This window comes from Sinocyclocheilus grahami, unplaced genomic scaffold, assembly GCF_001515645.1.
Source record: "Sinocyclocheilus grahami isolate Dianchi unplaced genomic scaffold, SAMN03320097.WGS_v1.1 scaffold547.1, whole genome shotgun sequence".
Lineage (NCBI taxonomy): Eukaryota > Metazoa > Chordata > Actinopteri > Cypriniformes > Cyprinidae > Sinocyclocheilus > Sinocyclocheilus grahami.
In genome coordinates this window covers 1,108,131-1,132,528 of record NW_015505726.1, presented here as the reverse complement: position 1 = coordinate 1,132,528, position 24,398 = coordinate 1,108,131, and the positions used below count along the sequence as shown (strand labels likewise).

Genomic DNA, 24,398 nt, shown 5'->3' with positions numbered 1-24,398 from the left:
CGGTCAAGCTGCCCACAGCCTGGCCCTTACCCAGGCACCAGAGCTTCTTCACTGGGCTCCAAGTCAGCTGATGGTTTAATGAGCGCATTTTGCCATAAATACCCAGATACTGAGGACCAGATTGCATCATTCTCTTTTCCAAATCAACACATTTCTTTACTGAAAGTGTTAATTTAGGCGAGGTATACAAAAAAATACATTCTCTAAATCTGAGGTGTTTTAGATGACAGACATTATTTTAATTCAAGATTTTAAAATGACAATGGAATATGTTTATATAAAATGTATATACACATTTATAAAATGTTATCATGTATACCTTTTAATATGCATTATTTTAGGACAAGCATTTGATAAAAACAATTTAAAGATATAGAAATATAAAAGAAATACACATTTTTTATGTGCACTTAATTTTATTTGTTTGTTTGTTCTGTATTGTTTATTTACTCAGTTGTTGGCAAAATGAATGTTTGGAAATGATATTTCCTACTGCCACACTACAGCAAAAGATAGAAATAACTGACCATATATATATATATATGAAGAGTTCAGATGCAAACGCCTCTAAGTGCCATCTGAAATTTTTATGTAAAATTTGCATTTTTATTAAGCTCCTATGTTTAGGTTCAGTAATTTTACTCAAATGGCAATACAGGTCCTTTTCTATGCAATTAAAGTGAAATAATTGAACATAAATATAGGAGCCTGATAAAAATGCTCATTTTAGAAGAAAACTTCAGATGGCACTTACAGGCTTTTGCATCTGAACTCTTCACACACATATATATACAGTATACACACACACACACACACACACACACTTTTTGTTGTTATATATGCAGTTTTTTGGTTGGAACGCATTTTTATTTTTAAATCAGGATATTTGGAAAAAAAATTCAATTGAAAAATATCTATGCATATGTATTCTTTTATTTAATTGTTTTTATGTGAATTTTATATAATTTATATATAAACTATTTAATTATACCACTGTAATTTCTTTTACATGGTTCTTTGCTGATGACAGTGTGTACAGCCCCCAAAAAATATTTTTTTTCGATTTTTTTGCCTTCCAGAGAGTGTCTTCGTATTGCACTTCTTCCCACTATGTGCTGCTACTGTAATTGAAAATGATAATGACTGTAATTAAGCTTCTATCATGATTTTAATCGATCTGGCATTACTGATAGCAGAGATGAATGTGAAGGTGGGGGGTGTGGGGGTCATGTATATAGTGGTGTCACAGTGGCATAATTACCAAAAAACACTAAAAGGTTCGACAAAAAGCTTCATATTTAATGTTTTGAAAAATCTCTTCGGAAATGAAGTCTCTCCTTAAGATCATTAGCAGACCATTAGCAATGGCAGTCGGGATCCTTACATCATAGTGCGCTAATTAGGTTAAAAATGCTCATGGCAGGACAAGCGTCTAGCTGTGATGTACAGGGGAAACGAAATGGCCGAGGTTAATTATACACATTAATGGGGAATTATTGAGAGCACTTGGCCTGCCTTTTAAGTTGTGTTTCTCGACTGAAATGGCTTCCCAAAGTCCCAATAACACTCATGTGGAGGGACATCACATGTAGCACGTACGTTACCTCGTTCAGAGCCGAGAGCGTGAGTATTTTGACAACAACGCGGGGATTATAGATCATTGAGTTGTGCTGCATAATTGTAGATTATTTTGACAGGACGTTGGTTACACTACGGTACAATGTACGTGAGTGCAGTAAACCCAACACACTCCTAATCAGTACCTTTCAAAACTGGGCCGCGGTGAAACCATACAAAGTGTGCTTCTAAATGTTAAGCCTGCTTCCCACCTCTTAGTCAGGATCCCGTTGACAACTTGGAAGGAACCCCTCCACCACAATCCATCCCCCCCTTTCCAGGCCTCACCCATAACAGAGCCAGAGGGCTCCAATCTGGCTCCTTCTGAGAGTCCTCCAATACCCCAGTATTGATTGTCTCTCCACCAAAGCCAAACCTCAGCTCAGAGAGATTCCACTAAAAGTGTGCTTAGATGCCTCCAAAGACCAGGCACAAGTCCTCAAAAACACCCTGCCGATGGTCCGTCACCGACGATCTGAGTAGGTTTTTATGACAGGAAACATGCACACTTTAATGATTGTACATGTACGCCGTAGTCAGTTCTTCCATTAGGGATCTTCACAAGACTTACAAACTATATTCATTGCTATTGTATTGCTTTTCTGTTTTACAGAGTCTTGGTGAAGTCAAAGAAAAACTTGATGTCGACTCAGGGCATCAGCATTGTGTTTGGACCGACTCTCATGTGGCCCGAGTTTGAATCCGGAAACATGGAAGTCAATATGGTGTATCAGAATCAAATGGTGGAGTCCATTCTCATTGAATGTGTGGAGATCTTTGGACCGGAGGGCATGTAAAGTCACCCCAGAGTATTCTGGAAAAAGAGACTGGAAAAAAAGAGTGAGAAATTAAGAAATAAAAATTACGTGTGTGTGTGTTTCTTGGATCTGATTTTTTAATATTTGCTCCTTGAAAAAAAAAAAGGTTCACATAAAAAATAGTCACATTTATAATTTTATATATAAACTTACATATAATTATATTTTTGTATAATGCAAATCTCACATTGTATCATACCTCAAAACATCATTGGCAAAATTGAAAAGCTGTATATTTGTACTGATATACATGGTCGTTTGTGACAGGGAAATTAACCCATTTTTTGTAAATGGGTTTTGTACACTGATATTTTCTAATGAATAATTTTTGTTTGAAATAAATTGGCTGTAAGCGATTTCTTACAGTTTTTTTGTCATACTTTTATTTGGCAGAAACCTGAGATAGCAAACTTGTGATTATTTTCTGGCAGCACATACTTGCAGTCTGTTGCAACAGGTATTTGCTTTGTATTATATTGTGATGTTGTGTTTTATTAATGGTAGATGTACATGTATTGTTTTTTTTATTGTAAGCAAAATTTGTACAATTATTTTGTTTTTGAAAAAAGTAAAAAAAATAAATAAAAAAACCCCCCTGCATTTTCCTGCAGCCTCCTTCATAAACTATGTCACTCTGTGGGCCCTTTGCATTGTCAGATAACGTACAGCATGATCACATCGGTTTCTAATCAAACTGCCAAAGTCCTCTCCAATTCTCGAACAGCAGTCTCTTTTTATTTGCTTCCCGCAGGCCAGTGCTGAGACTGTCTGCATGGAATGTGTTTTTAATTCCATCCCAGAGATAAGAGAGAGTCTGTAATTACGGGAAGAGCCATCCCTCCTTGTAGCTTTTTCCCTGCATCAGATCCCTCATAGTTTGGCATCTCGAGCAGTAATGATGAAGGGGTACTGGAGGAACAGGAGGGCGACATAAACCAGATTTGCGGGTTGTGCGTCTCTCTAAATCTCGACTGAAAATAACGCAGTGAAATGAGATGCAGCTTTTAGTGACCTCTCTGGCACAGCTGCGCTTCACTCAGGGACCTTAACGAGTTCGGCAGGCCACCAAGACCTTCATCGCAGAACCTTTGAAAAGATACACACATACTTGTTTTTTTTCTCCAACCACAAAAAGTTTACAGAGAGCTTGGATCCTGTATTGAACGTGGTGGCTTAGTTTGTCGTTGCGTTTTGACACCTAAAAAAAGTTTAACATGCCAGACAAGCTCGCTTACTTCAATGCTAGACAAGAAAATCCAGAAGAAAAAAAAGAATTAAAGAAATGCAGCCCAGAAGTATTACAGCACAATAAAAAAGTGCAGACAGCCATGATTATGATTCTAATGCAGACAAAGCCTTACTTTATATCCACCCTGTGATGTATACTGCTCTATTGAGATGGAAATTGTCTTTTAAATTACATTTGAATAACAAATAAAAACTTTTTTTATTTTTTGTTTTGATATTATATATATTTGTAATTGATATATTTAAAAAATACATATCCAATATACCCAATTACAGACATTCCTGTCTGTGGTTTTGTTAGGAGGAGAGAAAAAAAAACAGGTTTGTTTGCACTGTATGGGACTAAAATCAAAATGTCTCATCAGAATTGTACTTATGTCATGATAGCGGTACACTGCGCGGTGTTTTATTTCACACCGTCTTGGTCAAAAGTAGGCACTGAACACCAGCTGCCCAAGCAGAGCCGAGAGGCCATGCTGTAGAGTTCATTCTTGCATTAAATGCTTCAAATAACAAGAAATCAAAATGTGTGGGTGGATGGACTGAAGTGGTAAGTAACCCAAGGGAGAATATTGGCAGATATTTGCCGTGCACATGAAGCGAACGCCCAGATTTATTCTGTGCTAGAGCCCATGGTCACATGACACTGGGCTTTGTGCAACACAGCTCACACTTTGAGAGCCGTCGTACTGCAGGTGGTGCTTAGCTCATTAATATGTGCAAAATTAACGTCTCCCATCAAATTGGCTTGTGAAAAGGTGTGGTGCATTTTGAGTGTTTGGAATGTGGTGTGAAGTGACTGAATCTAAAAAAAAAAAACATTAAAAATAATGGCCAAAGTATTTATTTCAGTATTTTACACAGTTTGTTTGCTGCACAGATTTTGACCTTGCCAATATAAATTTAAAATATATACACTACCTTTCGGGGTAGATTTTTTAAACCTCTTTATTTGATTTTTTTTTTATAAAAATACAGTAAAAATACAGTGATATTGAAGAATATGATTGCAATTCACTACCTTTCGGGGTAGATTTTTTAAACCTCTTTATTTGATTTTTTTTTTTATTATAAAAATACAGTAAAAATACAGTGATATTGAAGAATATGATTGCAATTTAAATGTTTTCTCTTTTAATATATTTTAAAATGTAATTTATTCCTGTGATGGCAAAGCTGAATTTTCTGTCAAATCCAGTCTTCAGTGTCACATGATCCTTCAGAAATCATTCTAATATGCAGATTTGCTACTCAAGAAACATTTAAGCATTAATGCATTCTAGGTAAATAAAAGTAATTTCTTTAAAAAATGTGTGTGTACTGTGTATATTTATTATGTATATATAAATGCAAACACATGAATGTGTATATATATATATATATATATATATATAAAAGAAAAAATTGTATGTTTATATAATAAATAAATAAATAAATATATATATATATATATATATATATATATATATATATATATATATTTTCTACAAAGTCCCTATATAAAATGTGCCATCAATATGTTTAGGAACAAATAGCAACAAATGATCAGGTCTGCTAACCATTGTGACCAGTGTGAAGAGCTCCATTGACGCCATGCAGCCAGTGGGCGAGGGGCGCACAAAGCCGTATGAAACTGCGGCCTTCATGTTTTCTCTACGTTAGCCAAGACGTTCCGTCTAATGATTTCATGTAATAACTGGAGACCACTGTGCTTTTCCGAACCCCGACAAACTCCCACACACCCTACCCCCACACTTTGTTTTCCCATCCTTCTTGGCAGAGCTTCATGGAAACGAGCGTCTTTGTAAGTCCGCAAAAAACTGAAAAAGAAACGCAAGAAAGGGCCCAAAAGTAAATGAAAGCATAACAATACAGTGTCCCTGTGAGATGCCTGCCATGTTCTAACCACCAGGCCCCATTAAAAAGAGCCTGGGCTCCAACAGAACATGGCAGCATATTGATAGCATATGACTGAGTCACATGAGGACAACTATGTCTCTCTCTCTTGCTTATCCGTTCCTCCAGTCTTCCTTTAAGATCAGGGATCAGGGCAATGTTATATGAACTCAGAGTGAAAAAAGGAGACGCATTCTACCTGTTAGTTCATTCAGGGCCTCTTTCTCATCCTGTGTTCAGAAATAAACAAATGATAAAATCACACAACCGTACTGTACGACCACAAACAGTAGTACACACTTCCCTCTTGGTAATGGTATAATTGGACAGCGTGCCACAACATGAGCTGGTGTGAAAAAAAAGACTAAAATAAATAAACTGGCATCAAGCAGCACACAAAGAGAAAATAAATGCTTTTTTTTATCAGTCCACTCCTAACAAATCATTTACAAACCCTTTAAAGTACCTCCCTTGCTTTAGAAAGTAAACTATTTAAAAATATATAGTAATAATAACATAGTTCTTTTTCTTCTTATTATTATTAAAGGAATATTTATTGACAAAATATATTTAAAAAAATGGGTAAGGGACACTAATTTCAATTAGTGAAATTCACCCAATGTAATGTGATATATATTACAAACAAATTTACAAAAAAAAAAAAAAACTACCATCTTGACTTACGGGGTAGACGTTTGAAATAAGATTATTCCCTTTATTAAACAGTTATTAGAAAACCATTAAAATAAATACAGTAATGCTTATGAAAAAATAACTCCTTCCTAATTTGGTGACAATCATGCTCAAACTGTACTGTGACCACTACATTTTGCTCAAGTCAGAACTTGAGGGTTCTCATTAAAGTGCCATTTCCATTTTCCATTTCCTAAATCCCTTTGCTGGTTTCAGAGGAGGCTGTGATGATTCTGTGTCGTTTCATTTGCAGTGAGTTGCAGCTCTAAATTCTGTTCTGGTTACAGCAATGAGCTTTGAAATGACGAAATGCTTGAGAGAATGCTAAAAGTAATCTTACCTTCACTTCCAAGTATCTAATAATTGAGATACCATTATCTGATAAAGGTCTGAATATCATATATAAATTCAAAGCTGACCTTAAACAGATGAGTACTTATACCTGAAGTTGTATCAGATCAAATTCACTTTAGTGATTCCCCAGTCAGATATTAAAATATCTACAAATGTAGTCATATAATGTGAACGGCAGCTCTCCAAACTCTGTGCTATTCCAGTGGGACACCAAACATGAACTGGAGAAGAAAAATTAAGAGGACCACACATTTGTTTTGCCATCGAATTTGGCCGGCATTAAATTAGCTTCATATCCCTAGAACACCATCAGTGAGAAAACAGCAACAGGCCAATGAAATGGTTTAATGTGCACTGAGTTTTATAGAGGTTGCTATTAACTTTTAATATGTGGGGTGACATTTTGTGCCGAAACAGCAGGTTATAGGCTTTATGGCGTCATTAGGTCCTGACCTCAGGTCGGCCCGGAGTAGATGGCAAATTCATCTGACATTGTGGGATAAGGTGGAGACAGGTCAATTGCATCCATATGCTCCTTATAAATAACACAAGGATGAACAAAAAGAGGCAAATCAGAAGCGATAATGCTTGGATAACTCACGCTAAATATCATACGGCACACAAAAGTATCTCACTGACCCCCTAAAATATGAAATACATTACATATGGAGGTAGGATATTAGGACTATTTTTCTATGAGCTGTAAAGGAAGCACTGCTACTTAATGAGGAGTAATGAGACTAATCTTGGTGCGAGGAGATGGCGACGTGATTATATTTGAGCCTTTAATTTGAATCCTCCGTCCGACGCACCTTAATATTCGATGCATCTGAAATAATAACGTCAGAAAGTCCGCAGCTTTATTGCGAGAATGTCTGATAATAAAGGAGGAATCCTTCAATAACTCTCGCAATAAAAGTCAGACCTCTTTTAATAACACATATGTTGGCAGGCCTGAAGTGGGCCGTGTGATTGTGGCATTGCTGTGATGTGAAAGCAGACACTTACATCTTAATGGAAAATCTGACAGGCCATTGTTAGTTTGCCCAGATTTTACATTTTGCAAAAACATATAAATAGCTAGTTACCATGCCCCCTTAATTATGCAGCGGGTTCCCGGTTACAACGTACAGCCAGATCTCCGACGCAAGGAAAATAAAAGAACCATATTTAGATTCAACCACAGTCCTGGGGAAGCCTTGCATCAACCTTTACTGAGCCTCGGGGGACTTTGTCACAACCTGGCAACCTCAGGTGGAGCGAGAGCCCACAACGTTTCAAGCCGCAACTTGGCTGCCGCTCTGTCGGAGTGGGAACCGAAGACTCCAGAATTCCAGGCTGGAGTCCTCCGGCACAAAGGATAAAAATGGATATGAAACGAAATATGAGGTGGTCCCGCCTAGGCGCAACACGAAAGCGGTTTCAGGTTTTTTGATTGTTCTTTTTTTCCATTAACCACAAATATAAAGTAGCTTTTTTCCGGCATGAGAACATTAAAATCACATATACATGTTTTTCCTAAATAATAGCCGAGAGGTACAGAGGATTTTATGGGTCATAAACACTTTCACAATGAGGCTGGAGTTTAAATCATAATGTATTTCTTGGGGGTCACGTCATGACATGTGCTCCTCTGTTAACATCCTGTCACTGTCGGCTCCCAGGAGAGATCTGAAACTGTCCCCCAGAGTGTCCCAGGAGAAAGTGTGGAGGTTCACCTAGGAAAAAGAGAGTCAGAGAGTAAAGGGGAAAGAGATGGAAAAAGCAGACAACAGTGACAGAATTGGAATTCTATTTTTTTTTATATAATTTTAAATTATAGAGTTGAATATTTGTGTGTAGCATTGTTTTTGTTTTTCTCTATCAGACTTGCGGCCCACCAGTTAATGGCTTTTATTGATCTTGCTGTACCTCTACAATGGAATAAAGAGCTAAACTACGCCTTCTTTCTTTGCGTGAACATTTGGGCGGCATTATGCAAATATTTCCACATAGTGAGGTAGATATGTGGGGGCGTGTTAGAATGAGCCGTTTTAGGGGGGCGTGGCAGAGTCTTAACTTTGATAAAGAATATCTCTTTGGTTTTGAGAATTTAGTCTTTGCAACTTCAGGGATCTTATCTATGCACAATCAGCTTGTAACACTCCAAAGAGAAAGGAAAACTTGAAACCGCATCATATGACCCCTTTAACTGATTTGTAGTACATCTTCATAGCACTAAAGAATTTAGGCTACATTTTTAGATTTTTGATTACTAGTCATGTATTAGCATTGTGGATGAATATTTATTCGCAGTACTTTATGACTAAAAAGCACTACACATGTTAGAATTCTCTGTAGGAGTCTTTGCGGTTGATTTGATTCCCAGAAAAATTTACATTGTTTACCTGAGTAACATGGTGTCTGACTAATTGCGGACGCTTGCAGAAGTCTTGTAGTCTTTTACACAGCTGTTCAGGTGTTGAATACAGATATGTTGCTACAAGAGGAAAATACATATTTGATAAGTCAGAAACCTCAAAGAGCAGATGAGATCGCAGGCACTTTCAGCATTAAAAATTCAGCTGACACCATGCTGCGTGATGCTGTACATTATTGAACTGTGGTTATATTTACTTATTTATATACAAATGCCAGAATGGTTTATGGCAAATTCTTCGACTGTGCTTTAAGATGAATACGTCATTATACACAGAAGTTGAACATAGCAGCTTTGCCTGTGACAATAAATCTTCTTTTGCATATGAAATTGAGCTAGGCAAATCATGAAAATTAAAGATTTTTTTCTTACCAGGGACTATTTCAGGATAGACCAAAGCCTTCGGACACAGAGGGTAACAACCACAATGGACCGCTTCTAACCTAAAAGAGAATATTTATGTTATTTAAGATTCAGTTCCATAGTGTACTGTATTGACTAAATGTATTGAAATGACTTGGATGCATTTCCCCAATTAGCAATTTCTAAAACAGCACCATGGAAGTTCAGCGCTATAAAGCTGACTACAAACCAAAAGAGAGTTGACATTACTGAAGAAAGTAATCGTAACTGGAAGGTTATTTTTCCAACCTACCACCCGCCGGATAAAGCGGCACCTTGTACTACACCTTGATCAATATCAACCATTACACACAGCAGATCAAAGCATTTCAAATAATTTTACTAACTCAAATACCTAATGCATTCTCGTAATGCTACCTCATAACTATGGCATATTTTTACACACTATCTCATGCTTTTAGTTCATCAAATAGTTCAATCTAGGGCAAACTTTGCTCCCAACTGATTCAACTCATTTGAACCCCTATTGCTAGCTGTGGAAATGACCGGCTGTTTAAATATTTTGTAGAATGAGTATTAATATTTAATGAGTCTATCCATCTCTCCCTTCACCATCAGATCCTCATCTCATTTCCCATGCTAAAACCATGCATATTTTAATATCCGATTAGCCCTCTGCCATTCACGGCTGAAATTTCAAAATTCTGATTGAGCATTGGGACAAATCTCCTCGAACAATCCTGTGGATTTGGAAAACGTCTCAGAATCGCAAAGTTGCGTTTCAAAGTGGTTTGTAGTGTTACATATTTAATGGTCGCTTATAGAATGCTAAACCTTCAGATCTGTGACATAGGAAAACCAAGCATATATATTTCTTTCTTTTTTTTGAGCACAATCCTGCAGTTGCAGGAATCATGGATGATCAAGCAGTTTTGGTTAAATGTGGGCAACATACCTGACCTCACATGCTTTCTTGCATCTGTCTGCACCTTTGTTTAAATGTTTTCACATGTGATAAATCTTCATTTTTAAAAACGGATCTTGATACCCCTGTATTCTGAATAATCTAGTCATCACCTGCCAGCAGACACATGCTAAAAAGTCCAATGCATTCTCTATTCGCACAAAAGCAATAAAACATCCACTTTTATTCACATCTCTTTATTCCAACAAATTATAAACCAGTTGGAAGAAAAACAAAAAAAGAACACATCACCTATAATTTCTCTACAAAGGAAAAAGCAAAACAAAAGCACAACAGTCACCGTCCTTGAGCAAACACCAGAAAGTGAAGGTTTAGTGTAGTATTACCTACTCTGCAATGTCAACATCCCCTTCCCTGATCAAATTCACAGTGAACACAGTAAATCAAAGTCGCTCGGCTGGAGTCTATGACACAGCCCGTCGTATGAAACTGATTAAGGTCAGTTCCATGTCAATGCAGTTAATGTGTGAGCGTGCAAATGCTTATCAGGCTTTTCATCTCAAATATAATTAGGCGATCATTCTGCTTGGCTGCCTTACTGTTTTTCTGGAGGGCACGGATGGGCGTCTGCTGACAATTAATCAGATTAGGCTAATTTCCACAATAACGAGGACAGAACACGGTGGAAAAAAGTCCCCTTGCGTGGCACGGAGTTGACCAATGAGAAGCAAGGACTGATTGGCAAAAGCATTTGAGCAGGTGATTCGAGTTCCGAGGTCTTACGGACTCTTTCTCATGTCATCAGTTCTTTGTTGCAAAATTGATTTGGAAAGTGGATGTTTCTTCAACTCCATGCATTTTTATGTCCTAGGGGCTGATTTTTATTAAAAAGAACAGATTTGAACTTTTCTTTCTTTCTTTTTTTTATATGAAGGCCACATTAAAACATGTCTCAAACTTCTTCATCAGTTATTTTTTTTATACTTTTCAAATGTATTATGTAAATATTTTATTGTTTTACCCTTGTCCCAGACTTATCATAAAATCAATAACATCTATCATAAAATGTATCCAAATATTTAATGTAATAAATCTAATAAATTATTTCATTTTACACGATTTCACACAAAGTTGTAATTAAAGCTGTTCAACAATGCAACTGTGAACTGTGAATTCAATTGTATGTATTTATGATATATAATAAACTAGCTATTAGCATTAGACATTTAAAAAAAAAAAATCATCACATAATGTTAGAAGAAGATAAGTGAGAATTTTCAGTAACACTTTAGAATAGGGAACACATTCATTATTAACTAAGAGTTTTTTCTCAAACTCCTAAGTACTGCTAAATTGATAGCAAGTAAGGTAGTTGTTGTAGTTTTATTTGGGTCGGGTTAATGGATCTAGAATAGAGTCATGCAGAATAAGTGTTTTTTAAGTACAAATAAACAGCCAACATGCATGCTAATAAACAACTAGTTAACAGTGAATAGTGTTTCCTAATCTAAAGTGTTTTCATTACGTACATAAAAAAGACAATTCTCTAACTATGGTGTGCTCATAGTTAAGGAACATAATAGCCTTAATTACTCAAATGAGATGTTTTTTTTGGAAGTTAACCATTATTAAGAAAAGCCGACAGCAGGTGTTTGATCAGTGTTTGAACACACACATTGCCTGAGGACATAAACGTAAAACACACACAGCTGAGGAGTCTCTTTATTCCTCCTCTCCACTGGACTTTAATCTAATGAAATCGAGAACAACCTCAGCTGTATTTAGTAAGAGTCCCAGAGGGAGCACGTGTCTAAACCGTTACCCCGCAAAGCAAAGGATGTTTCCATCCAATCGATATCACGGCCCAGAAAATTCATCAATGTTGTCATCTAATAGGATGTATACATTTAGTCTACAGAACAAGTATGAGTGAATTCCCCAGTGTAGACCGAGCCCCTGCTAGTGCACTTTGGATCAGTGCTACCTTGGCCCTGGGCATTATCAAACAAACTCTTCAAAAGTCAAGCACAGGTGACTGAAGATACTGATCCAGGCGATGCTGAACACATCAAGAGTGATGCTTTCAAAGGTCCCTCCAAAACACATGCAGTACCCTCCTGACAGTGAAACACCCCCAGATAGAGAGGACAGGCCTCTGGGATTGAACGCAACCTTTCAATTACGCCATGAACTTTTTTTGGGCCTGCATGGGCTTTGGAGATTTACATGCTCAAGGTAATCCTCACATTAAAATGTGACATGATTGAAAAGACTTTCTGCATCCACATTATGAAACAAACAGAAGTCACTATGAAGTCTGTGGTAATTTACTAATACGAATTACTAAATTCACCAAAACTGACAAGTTTTTTCGAAATTTCATAAAAACAGCAAACGAAACTTCTGCTAATACATTAACATAAATAAACCATTGCGGTGCCTTTCTGTTTGGAGAGAAAATATTTCTGTGACAGACAGCAGATGAAACTAACATTGCTACTCCGAAAAACTTGTGCTTGGCCGTGGAAACGACGACATCTGCTTGGCACAGCGCTTTGAGGTAATCTTCCTTACTGGGCATGAAACCCCAGTGCTGGATGTGGTCAACCAATTGTTCTTTGGCTTCTAAAAAGATGTCTATAGTGGGAAGGAACGGAGAAAGGGATATAAGCCTAAATATCGATGTGTAGCGATTGGCGGAGAGAGGGATGTTTAAAGTTTGGGTCATATTTTGTGAGGAGATAAAATAAGCAAGGTCATCATAAATTTGGACATAAAACAGAGAAGGGCACAAATAATCAATAATGTGATTCTATTAGCAAAATCAAAATAGATTAAAACCGTTTCAGTGTGATTGCCTTCCGAGCAATCGTAAACCTAATTTCATAACATGAGCAACCTTTACGATCTGTTTATTTCTTTTGGTCCTGCAGCTGTTTATGCCGTGATAAAAGTTTGCATCTCAATATAAGAGATTGTGTTTCCTGTAAGTCTAGCTTTGGCAGCGTTAGACTGTGTGGGCACATAAATGAAATGAACACAACGCCATAAATACTCAAGACTGTCCGAAAGATATTAAAACATAATCGTCCACTAATGGGGAGTGTATTTTGCCAATGAAAATGTTGCCTGTGTGCAATAAACAGATGATCTTTGAACCTAAAGCGATGTACTTAACAAATTTGTTTCAAAGTTAAACATGTAATTTGTGCATGACATCAGAGGTGTCAACCAACCAAATCATTCTATAAAAAAGTAGGAACAGAAAGGTAAGTAAGTAAATAAATAAATAAATAAAGCAAGCAGATTCTGGTGAAGAAAAAATTATATAGCTAACTAACTGGAATATTTTGTCTGAAAGAACGGTTGAATAAAAGCAATATCACATTACAATAGTTTAATTATATCCCCGTCTCTAATCCCCACAGCACATGATGTACCTGGAACGTCAGTGAAGGTCTCTCCCAGGACAGAAACTTCAAAGCTCAGCTGTCGTTCTTTGAGTTTCAGTAAGGTCTGGAAGAACAGCTGTGGGTCTTTGTCATGTTCCCTTTAGTCAGACAGAGACACAGCAGAAACAAAACACTAACAATAGTTTAATTACAAAGTAATTAGCATCAGGAAAGTCACAAAAATATTACCAAAAGAGAGTTCAAAAATAAAGTGTAGAAAATAAAAACCACTACCCGTCATATTTAACATTTAATCATATAGCTGACAGTCATCACAAGCCATTTCATACACGAGTCAACAATATGCATAGTATGTCAATACCAAGTAAGATAAGAGCACAAGTTAAAAAAAAATTTTTTTTTATTATTATTTTACATAAGACATGTCTAGGTTTAGGTTTATGATTAATTTAAGGTGTAAATTGAAGCATCCTCAGCTGTTTCTTGAAGATTGTGGTGATCTCAACAAATACAATTATAAATAAAACTATTTTAATGTGAAGCTGAATATATAGAGAGAGTTTTGTTTAGTAAGCAAGGGCTGTCCTCAGCTGCCGCGGGGCCCCCCTCGGTCCGTTTGCGATCACGTTCCGGGGTCGGGGGGTTGTGGGGGCCGAGGGTCCATCCCCCTCGGTCCGTTCGCCGCAGGTCCTGGTGCTACCGCACCAGTTGCACCCCCCTAAGGAGGGCCCTGCGCACAAAACATTTGCGAATAAAGCACCGTTTCCATCCAACGAGTCAAAGAGAACAAAATCGTCACTTCCTGGTCAACTGTGGCACTAAATATCACTAAGAATATAGGAGAAGCCACTGAATATAATAATTTTCATATATGACATAAATTACTTGCACCTCAGATCAGCAAATAAATGCTGTCAACGCTTTTGGAGGTGGATGCTGCTGTTTGGTAGCGTAGTCATGTAAGACAATTATACAGAAATACTTTGACCACAGACTTTGCTCAGGTATTTCAGAATGACCATAACAACATATAGATGCTGTGAATGCGATCGGTCCGCTGCTAGACAAGTTATCCCATCTCAAAGCGCAAAGTCACATGACTTTTTCGATGCACATGAAGGAATTTATATGGTAAATGTTTCCATCATAGTTTATGCTCATTTTTTCTTATTGGATAAAAAGTTTATCCTACTCAACTCAATTTTTATGCACATTTTTAGAATTTATGTGCATCTTGGCATTTCCATCTAGCGTTTTTTTTATGCGATATTCCAAAATGCCCATAAAAATTGGTGGATGGAAACACAGCTACTGTTGATGCAGTCTGTTTTTTAGTTTGATGGTTAAAGGGATCTCTTCCCCCTCAGAAAGCAATTTTGATGGAGGGGATCCCGGATGGAGAGGAAAACCATGGAAAGAAATAGGCTAGTATTGTTTCACAGACCTGGCAACCCTGTTAATAAGTGAACTTTAGCTTTGACAAAAAGTAAAATAAGTATCTTTATTTAACTAATGTTTTTATTTTTGCAACCAAAAAATATCCACACAGATTTTGTAGCCAGAAGTCCACTCTTTTTTTTTTTTTTAATGACTTTCAACTTTTGTATGTTTACCCATATGTTCAGATGTTATTGTGGAAATAACACAAAACATACTGAGAAAAGATAAAAATCTGTGATGTGATAAAACAAACTTTTCAGTGTTTGACATTTTCAATTTTGACTTCTCAGAAACGTTTATACAAATGGAAATGCTAATACACTTATTTAGATTTGAGGTGCGTGGTACGAGTTCTGTAAGTTCCTCTTCGAATCCCAGCTCGTATACCTTAATTACACATCTGAAGCTGAGGCCACATGTTCTGTCACTGTGATCCAGCCAGGCCGCTGATTGCTGGTGTGCTTCCATTAAAGTTCTGAGCCTAGCCAAGAGATCTGGTGAGCAGCTTCACAGCGATCACTGGCAATGCTTCATTACCTCAAAAATAGTTCACTCTGAAGTCTGAAGTGTGCCTTTAAATCCAAAGCACACTTTACAGGTTTTAATAAGATTAAATTAAGAGTACTTCAAAGAATGTTTTATTAAATGCTATTTCAATTTAATTTTATACTATGAGAAGCTCAGTGAGTATTCTTTCCCAGTCATACAGTATGTACATGTATAAAATAAAATACAAATTTGTATTGTTGATTGTTAACTGAGCTTCATGATTATTTTAGTTTTTTTTGATAAAGTGTGCCTAAAATGTTAGGGCAGAAATAACACACTTTCCATCAACTGACCACAATCTTTCTATTAAAAAAGTAGGTGTACAAACCCCTCAGTGCATTTCATCCACTGCGAGAGACAGCCCCAATTTTATTCTGCAGTCAAAAAGACTAGCATACATAACCTACATGCTAACAACACATCTGATGAAGAAGCTTCCCTCTGAATACAACGACCCTCAACGCATGGGTTTGAAATCCTTCTCTTTGGCCCAAACTGCGGGCCTAAAGTCCTTTCAAAACCCTGACAGTCGAGTGGTGATCCATGTGGCTCATCCTCTTGATAAAGCGGAGGTATGTTACCGAACAACGGCCTTACAGAGCTCATACATGTCGCACAAAAGAGGCTTTGACAAATCTCTGAGCTCGTCAGCACTGCCGTTCTGTAAACTGTCTAAGAAAGAGCTCTCTTCACAAAAATGACGATGTTGAAGGTCAAAAACAATTACCGGGGCAGAAGCGCTTTGACAAAAGACACCTCCCACTTGGGTGGAATCGCCTTAGATGAGGTATTAGTGAGGGCTTATTTCCTCTCATTTCCGGTTCTTTTATGTTGCCTTTCCCCCATGGCTTGACGTTGATTCCCTCATTAATTTTGCAGCCTCTTTGATTCGCTACATTGTGGATGTGATTGCTACCTCCTCTGGACTAAGACTGGTTGACCTGCGGGGAGGTGACATGGCGACTGCAGGGATGCCTATTACCCAGCCTGTCAGTCTAGTAACTAAAACAGCCTTCATGTGGCTGTGATGCCTTATTTCCTACTGACAGCATAGCGGAGGGTTAATTAATATGTCAGTTATGTTATGCAGGGATTGCTGGGGCTCAACGTGTCTCTCAAGCTAAAACTGGAAGAGAGGAGACCCGAACAGATGCACGTAAACATGAGTTCACTAACATGCACTCGGCATTAATGCAGATTAATAAGTATACAACACAAACATATTAGTGATTAATTATTAGACGCATTTCTAGGAGCTACACTTAAGGGGCATTTTAAATGCAGATGTTAATGATGGATGGCAAACTTACGGATGACCCAAATAAAGTTTGGGGAGATGATACTGTTAGTATGGGGTAAACAATCCAGATGTAACTTTCTAAGCAGCATACATAATAAAATAAATAAATGTATTTACTTTATTTATTATAAAATATGTATTCAATATATTATAGTTATTTAAAAATGTAACTGAATTAAATGAAATTGTACACACACTACCATTCAAAAGTTTTAGGGTCTGTAAAAGCGGCTTCACAGTGGTCATTTAGAAAGAAGTCTCTTAAGGCTGCATTTATTTGATCAAAAATACAGTAAAACAGTAATATTGTGAAATATTTAAAATAACTTTTCTGTTTTAATATAGTTTTAAATTGTATTCCTGTAATGGCAAAAAAGCTAACATGCTGATTTGGTGCTCAAGCTGTGATACTTTTTTCAGGATTCTTTGATGAATAGATTAGTTTTGTAACATTATACATTTCTTTACTGTCACTTTCTATTTTTGACACAATTTACTGCATCCTTGCTTATTAAAAACTATTTATTTTATTTAAAAAAAATTAATAAATGAAATCAAATCTTACTTATCCTAAACTTTTGATCGGTAGTGTAAATGTCCAAAAGTTTTTATTTGTTTTTTTTAAGTCATAAATATGTCTTATTTCCCAATACTAAAATGGGTTTTTGTCTTACCCTTTGACCTCCGAGTGCAATGAGACAGAAACCAAATAAAACAAATACGAAAAAAAATGGTTCTGCAGGGACCCTGCGAATCCTCATTAGCAGTCATCCGGTACCACTTAAAAGAATATGATCCTCTCATTTAGACAGCTATGATTAAATATTCCCCTTTAAGTCGCACCCATGAGGTGCATGTTTTAAAATTCAAACTCTATTTACTGAAAAAGCATGACGTTAAAGGATTCAAATCAGAAGGAAGCGAAAGGGCTAATTAATGGGGCTCCTGAAAGCCCAGGATTCGGTTATCTGGGGATTGATTAGGGTCAGCTGAAAATAGCAGAGGCAAAGCCTCCGGTAAAACAAGACAAAACAAACCATGACCGTGTCGACTATTCTCGCCGCTCCTCCACAGGGACGGGTGCATGCTGGGATCCTAATAAGAGACTAACTATACATGAATGGAAGTGAAAATGTATGGGCTGATGTCTTTGGTTACATTCTGACTGTCAGTAAACGACTTGTTTTCCACTTCTCTACTCTAACATGACCCTGATTCATTAGTTTTAATTGTGTGCAAACATCAAAAGTCAAACATTTTCTGGAATTCTGCCTTCGCTCGCAAGTCGGGTTTAAATCCTTTGTGCCGTTTTCAAGATTCCAACATATCATGTCCTTCCAAGCGCCGTCCTTCTCTAATGGGGGTCTCGGCGGCACGGCTCTGGCGATGAGCAGGGCGCAGGAGGAGTTGTGGAACCAGTCATGATGCTTGCCAGCACAGCGTGGTGATGCGTCAGTGCCTGCGTCTTTTTTACTTGGTCATTAGTGCCTGCTGCACAGTTTGGGAGGAACGAGAGATGCACAAATGTGTCTGGATTTCAAGACAAGCCACAGAAGAAAAAATAACAAAACATTGCGCAATTGCGGAGAATGATCGCCTGAAAGACAAAGGTCCAGCAGAGAGAAAGCCCATGCCAGGCCATGTGACTGTCTGATGGTGTACTATAGTCACTGTCTTCTCTGCATTTATTTTTATATTTTTTGAAAGAACAAGGTTGAAAAACAAGGTTGCCCTCTTAGGTAAATGGGCTTTTCAGAAGCAAATTTAAGCCCTCATCACATGCACCTGCAAACAGCTGCCATCTATGACCATACGCCCCGGTCAGCGCCTGCAATAAGACAGTCCTGTAATCCAACGGATGAAGACCTATCCAGGCCACATGGAGATTAACAATCTGCAACCAGTGATGATGACAAAAAGAGAGGCTGGAAAAAAAGGAAAACGGATGAAATGGGACACACTGTCAGAGATAATCCAAACCCCTTCTTATTTTTCCAGCAGCTCTCGCCCTGTGTAAATCCCAATTTAACTCGGACCAAAGCCAACGTTTACGAGGCACGGATGTTAACAGCGCTAATCCATCTGTGTTTTGCTCAGTTTTGAAGAGATTACACAATGGCCGCTTTTGTTACTGATACAAGAGTAGGTGAATGACAGATACATAACACAAACAAACATCACAAAATCCCTGTGCCAGCATCAAACTTCGACACCGGTGGTCTTTTCGGTTGTTAATCTGATTTATGGGTGTTTTTTGGTAAGGAAACATGTCGTTGCTGCCAAGAGATGAGCAAAGAGTCATGGGAGAAATATGTGGCTTGAGCAACAGTTACTTTTTTTTTTCTTTTTTTCTCAGCCCATGGCAGATGAGGTAGAGATACAATGCTGTTTGGTTTCCACTCATGCCAAGACGAGGTCTAAAATATGGGGAGTGGAAGATATTTAAACTTCAACAAAAACCACAGAGCAATCCTGCGGGCAATAAAATATTTTCTCATCCCTCCCCCATTGGCCCCTGTGAACAAAACTCAACGACACAGACATTTTCTTCTGTTGCCATCTCTGCAGTTGAGGTTCTGTTCGTACAAACTTTTCAAACTTTTTTTGAAAGGAATCAAACACCGATGTCACTGATAATATTCTAACAGTGGCTTTCGCCAAGATTGGATTTGGGAATCAATGAGATGATGCTGAAATATATTACACAAGCATCCAGGGGGTCGGTGGCCACGTTACACGCTTAAAACTGCTTCGAACCAGTGGTCTATCTATGCATGTTGTACCAAAACAAGCATGTTAGCCATTTTACATGCCTCTGCCGTATTGTCAAACAATTCCCTGGACAGTCCAAAGCAAATAACTCACAGTTGTATTACAGGTTAATGTTTGAGGCGCTTTCATGGCGCACATGTTTGAAGTCTGCTGAGAAACAAGGTCCTCAAATTGCATTTCTGTGTGAGTGCATAGTTTAGTGGGAACAATAAAAGTAAAAAAAACAAAAACAACTATGGATCAAAAAATATTTCTGCATGAAAATGATCAACAGTCATCTAGAATTTTTTTTCTAGAATTCTGCTGTTTCTACAATTGTATGATATAGTGTCACTTCAACTATAGGCACTTTTATGTTGGAATGATGGATTGATTTTTATTAAAACAAACATGACTTTTTTTTTTGTTAAAAAATCACTTAAAACATAGAAACTTTTTATGATGCCTTAGTCATTTATTTTTTGCAACTTTTCAGATCCATTTTATTGTTATACCCTTATCTCAGATTTTAAATCTTACAAAAGTTAATGGAAAATAATATTTAAAATGCTGTGATTTATAAACAAAGAGAGAAATAATTATAAACGATTTAAATATTTACGGTGTGAAAATGCATTTTTAAACAAATTCATAAAAGTCTGAAATTTGTGTGTATTCAAGTATGAAAAAATGCAAGATATGAAATTAGCATTAGCATAACAAGAGTCATCTATTTTATGACAAAAAAGTTCTGTCATTCAACCACAGAATGTTATCAAACTCAAATGATGTGGGAGTGTTTGTTTTAACAAATTATATGTATATGTATATGTACATGCATATATGTATATGTACATGTATATATGTATATGTATATGTACATGTATATATGTATATGTATATGTACAGTATATATATATATATATATTGCAAGTCCACAAGATCTAAAGTGCACAAAGTTGAAGAAACTGAAACTCCTTATAATTATAAATGAAGAATCGGTCAGTTAAAAAAAAAGATAATGAAAAGAACGAGTGAAATATTAAAAGTATTTTGTTAAATCAAAATTTCTATAAATAAATGCGTGTTAAATGAACTCTTGATGAATACATGTTTCTAATGTTATCATGAAGGTCCTACCAGCGATGTGGCCAGACTATGTGGAGTGGCTGAAGATTCCCTCTCTCATCACCACACGGACGAGACATGGGCTGAATCTGCAAAGTCTCCTGACATGGTGTGACACTCATGGGCTCCAGGGACTGCTGAGGTCCTGCCACATTGACAATCTTCTCAGGTGGCTCCGAGTCTATTGTGAGCTCTGGACAACTGCAGGGGTTTATTATAAGGTCATTAGTTAAGCCTCCATCATGTACTCATGGTCACTTTTGTCATAATTTCTCAAGAAGCAATCTTGGCCATTTTGTTGCATACAGTGCATTACCTTGGAGCTGATGTTTGAACGTGGCTTTGAGTAGCCGGAGCATGGATATCATCACACCGCAATGAATGTCTGAGACGTTTGTGTGCAGGGAGGAATCTGAGGACGAAAGGGAAAAAGTCCTATAAAACAACATCAGAGAAACTATGGAAAAACTATTAAAAAAAACAAAAAAAAAACACTATGACTGTAAACACATTCCTAATTCAAAGATGTTTTTCCTCTAACCTTCGTTGATTTCTATAATGAAAAACAACATAAGGAGCAAATAATTCATAGGCAACACCAGTCAGAACATTACATGTTTGAGTAAAATAAACAAAAAAGGTAACTAAAACCACATTTAAAAAAAGAAAAAAGGGGCCTCATGTGGCATTTCTCTCTCCTTGGTCTTAAAATATGTCGAGCACACAACCGGACTGATGTATTTTGCAACCACGACGATTATTACAAGTTAAAGAAGTTAAAACAAGTCACATTTTCACATAATTCACTGCCAAAAGCAATCCATAAAATGCAGAAAGCACTTTCTCCGTTCTCTGCGACTGCACAGCCCATGCGCTGCCTCCACGGCACCGCGAGTCCTAATTGTAGGTTGTGTGATGGACGCGAGCCAATTAGCTGCTTGAGAGCGAGATTCCCCCATGCTTACTGACGCGCGATTATTTTTTGCAGTGGAGCAGAAGCGAAGGCACTGCTAAAATTTTAAATAACCTACCTTGCACTCCCTTAAGTGAGCATCATAAAATGACAGATATATGGGACTACCTTTAGTATGGTATGAATAAGTAAAAAACAAAAAAAAACAAAAAAAAAGTCTACACATTTACAAAAGCAGTTCAAGATACAATATAATTGTCCAAAGATTAATGAGGAGATCATCAACAGTAAACACTAGGCTGCTGATGCAAGCTTCCTTTACAGAAAGATAATTTATTTACAGCCTTTTTTTAAACAAATAATTTAAAATTGCTACTCTGTAACAAGGTACATTTGGATAAAATCAAATAAAATTCAATAAAATAAAAAAATAAAATAAGTACAGATTATTAAATTGACTGGAATTAAGTGGATGTCCTAAGTGGCACTTGTATGTGTATTTCGGTGAGCCAAAAGTCTTTGTGGTGTAGGGAAGCAATACAACATGACGAACTACTAACCGATTTAGCACAACTTCCCACAATATGTTTATAATATATGTGGATCCTTCCAACCAAGTGCTGGAGAACTCATCGACTTCAAAACAAAGGGGGCTGTAAAGGCAGTCGAGTGTAAAGAGAGTTTCTCTCTGAGTTACATACAGATGGCCGCCTTGACTCACCACAATGTTGGGTGTAGTTCTACCGCCCACTTTTTCCGAGTTAGTTGTGTACCGGTCATAAATGATTATACGAGAAGAGAAAGCAAAAACTTTTTTTTCCTCTGTTCTCATTGGTTCTTTATCTTCTCAACTGTGTTAAGAGCATTTCCGGGTACAGGACACAAGCGTGCATGTGTTTGAGCATTTTGACTGCACTTTCATCTAGATGAAAACAAGTTCGGGAAGCGTTAGTCAAATACAGATAGGTAAATTGTGGTTTGAATGGAAAAACCTTCAAAGAAAGCTGTTAAAGCCACAAAATAAATGTCCACAGAGCATTCGCCGTTCACTCTTTTGAAGTTGTCGTTTCAGACGCAATGCTCTAATCCCATATCCATTTCAGTAAATATTCAATCAGCAGCAATCAATGGCCATCCAAATATGAAACGGTGCCATTATTATTCTCCAAACGTCCCTGAGAAAGACAGAGTATCAATGAGAGCAGTCACTCAACAGTTCACCTCCATTAGATTAGCCATTGATAAAAGTGCAAGGGAAGAGTTTTTGCAATGGATGAATTAACTAACAGATGTTGACAGGAGAGCCAGGCTACATAAAGCTGCACTAAAGAGATGACAAGAAGGTGGTTGCGGCAAGGTATGAGCGATGGAGCTGCCTCGCAAGCTGGGAGGAAAATTTCATTTCGAAGGCCATTTTGAAAATTACATGAGGAGGTTTTGACTAGGCAATAAAAACACAGCCGTGTCCACCGACAGGAGAGGGAGAATGCCACCAATTAGCTTATTTATAAATCAGGCGCAATTTCAGTGATGACTTTTACCTTGCATTTGATTAAATGTGAAAGGATGGTTGGGGAAAAGAGGGAGGAAAGAAAATCAAAGTCAAAAATCATTTAATCTAATTTCCTTTATTGGCAATAATCACAAGCGGTCTCTTTTTCCCAGGCTAATGAAAAATTCCATTGATCTTGAGGTTGGCCGTTGCGACGGCTCAGAAGTGGAGAGAGCTACATGTGATGTGAGATGTGCAAACTTTCTCCAGCAGTTCGGGCAGTTCTTCTGGGAGCCTCAAGACAGCTTAAAGGAACTGGGTTTATTACAAGTTAAGCTTAATGTTAATGTAAAATTTGTTCCATAATGATGAATAACACACACAAAAAAAATATATATTTATATACTTTAAAAATAAAGAAAGAAAGTTGTTACAATGAGGCACTTAATTAAAGTAAACAATGCCAGGGCCAAGTCCATTTTTATTATTATTTGTATCTATTATAAAAAATCTATTCTTTGAATTGTAGAGTTGTTCAGATTGTCATTTTTATTTGCCCGATTATAGCAAATATTTAACCCACTGAGTACACTAAACTTTTGGCACAACTCAAGTCGGATCGAGTTGCATCAAATGATAGTAGAAAAAAAGTACAACAACCTTTACTACTGTGACTAGAGCTTTACTGGAATTTCATTGACATGACTACAAAATTGAAAGACTGCAGATACCTGCATATAACAAAGATGAGTTTACTACCAATTCTATTGCATAAGTGCATATTAACAGGTATACTACTGTTCAAAATGTTGTGATCAGTAATATTTTTTAAAACATTTTTAAACATTTATAATGTTACAAAATATTTAAATTCGAAATAAATGTTGTTCTTTTGAAATTGCTATTCAAAGACAAAAATAATCATGGTTTTCAAAAAATATAAAAGCAGCACAACTGTTTTCAACAATGATAATAATATTTCTTAAGCATATTAGAATGATTTCTGAAGGGTCATATGACACTAAAGATTGGAGTAATGGTTGCTAAAAATTCAGCTGAAAAATTCATTAAAAAAATTC

The 24,398-nt window shown here is 37.0% G+C and overlaps 2 protein-coding genes across 3 annotated transcripts in view; one reads left to right on the top strand and one right to left on the bottom strand.

The window, feature by feature from the left end:
* Positions 1-2,494, top strand: part of LOC107555858 (rho GTPase-activating protein 15-like) — a 39,324-nt gene extending 36,830 nt beyond the window's left edge. Inside the window, exon 14 of the mRNA XM_016238778.1 lies at positions 2,231-2,494. Within this exon, the coding sequence (XP_016094264.1) occupies positions 2,231-2,414 (184 nt within the window). The 3' untranslated portion in view covers positions 2,415-2,494. The remainder of the gene's footprint in view (positions 1-2,230) is intronic.
* Positions 2,495-7,629: 5,135 nt separating this feature from the next.
* Positions 7,630-24,398, bottom strand: part of gtdc1 (glycosyltransferase-like domain containing 1) — a 44,062-nt gene continuing 27,293 nt past the window's right edge. The window contains exons 5-11 of one of the 2 annotated variants that reach the window (XM_016238776.1): positions 21,231-21,326; positions 20,927-21,115; positions 13,774-13,883; positions 12,826-12,970; positions 9,418-9,488; positions 9,014-9,105; positions 7,630-8,344 (exon numbers count right to left, since the gene is read on the bottom strand). In XM_016238776.1, the coding sequence (XP_016094262.1) occupies positions 8,243-8,344; positions 9,014-9,105; positions 9,418-9,488; positions 12,826-12,970; positions 13,774-13,883; positions 20,927-21,115; positions 21,231-21,326 (805 nt within the window). In that variant the 3' untranslated portion in view covers positions 7,630-8,242. The remainder of the gene's footprint in view (positions 8,345-9,013; positions 9,106-9,417; positions 9,489-12,825; positions 12,971-13,773; positions 13,884-20,926; positions 21,116-21,230; positions 21,327-24,398) is intronic. The other variant, XM_016238777.1, reaches the window with a different exon arrangement.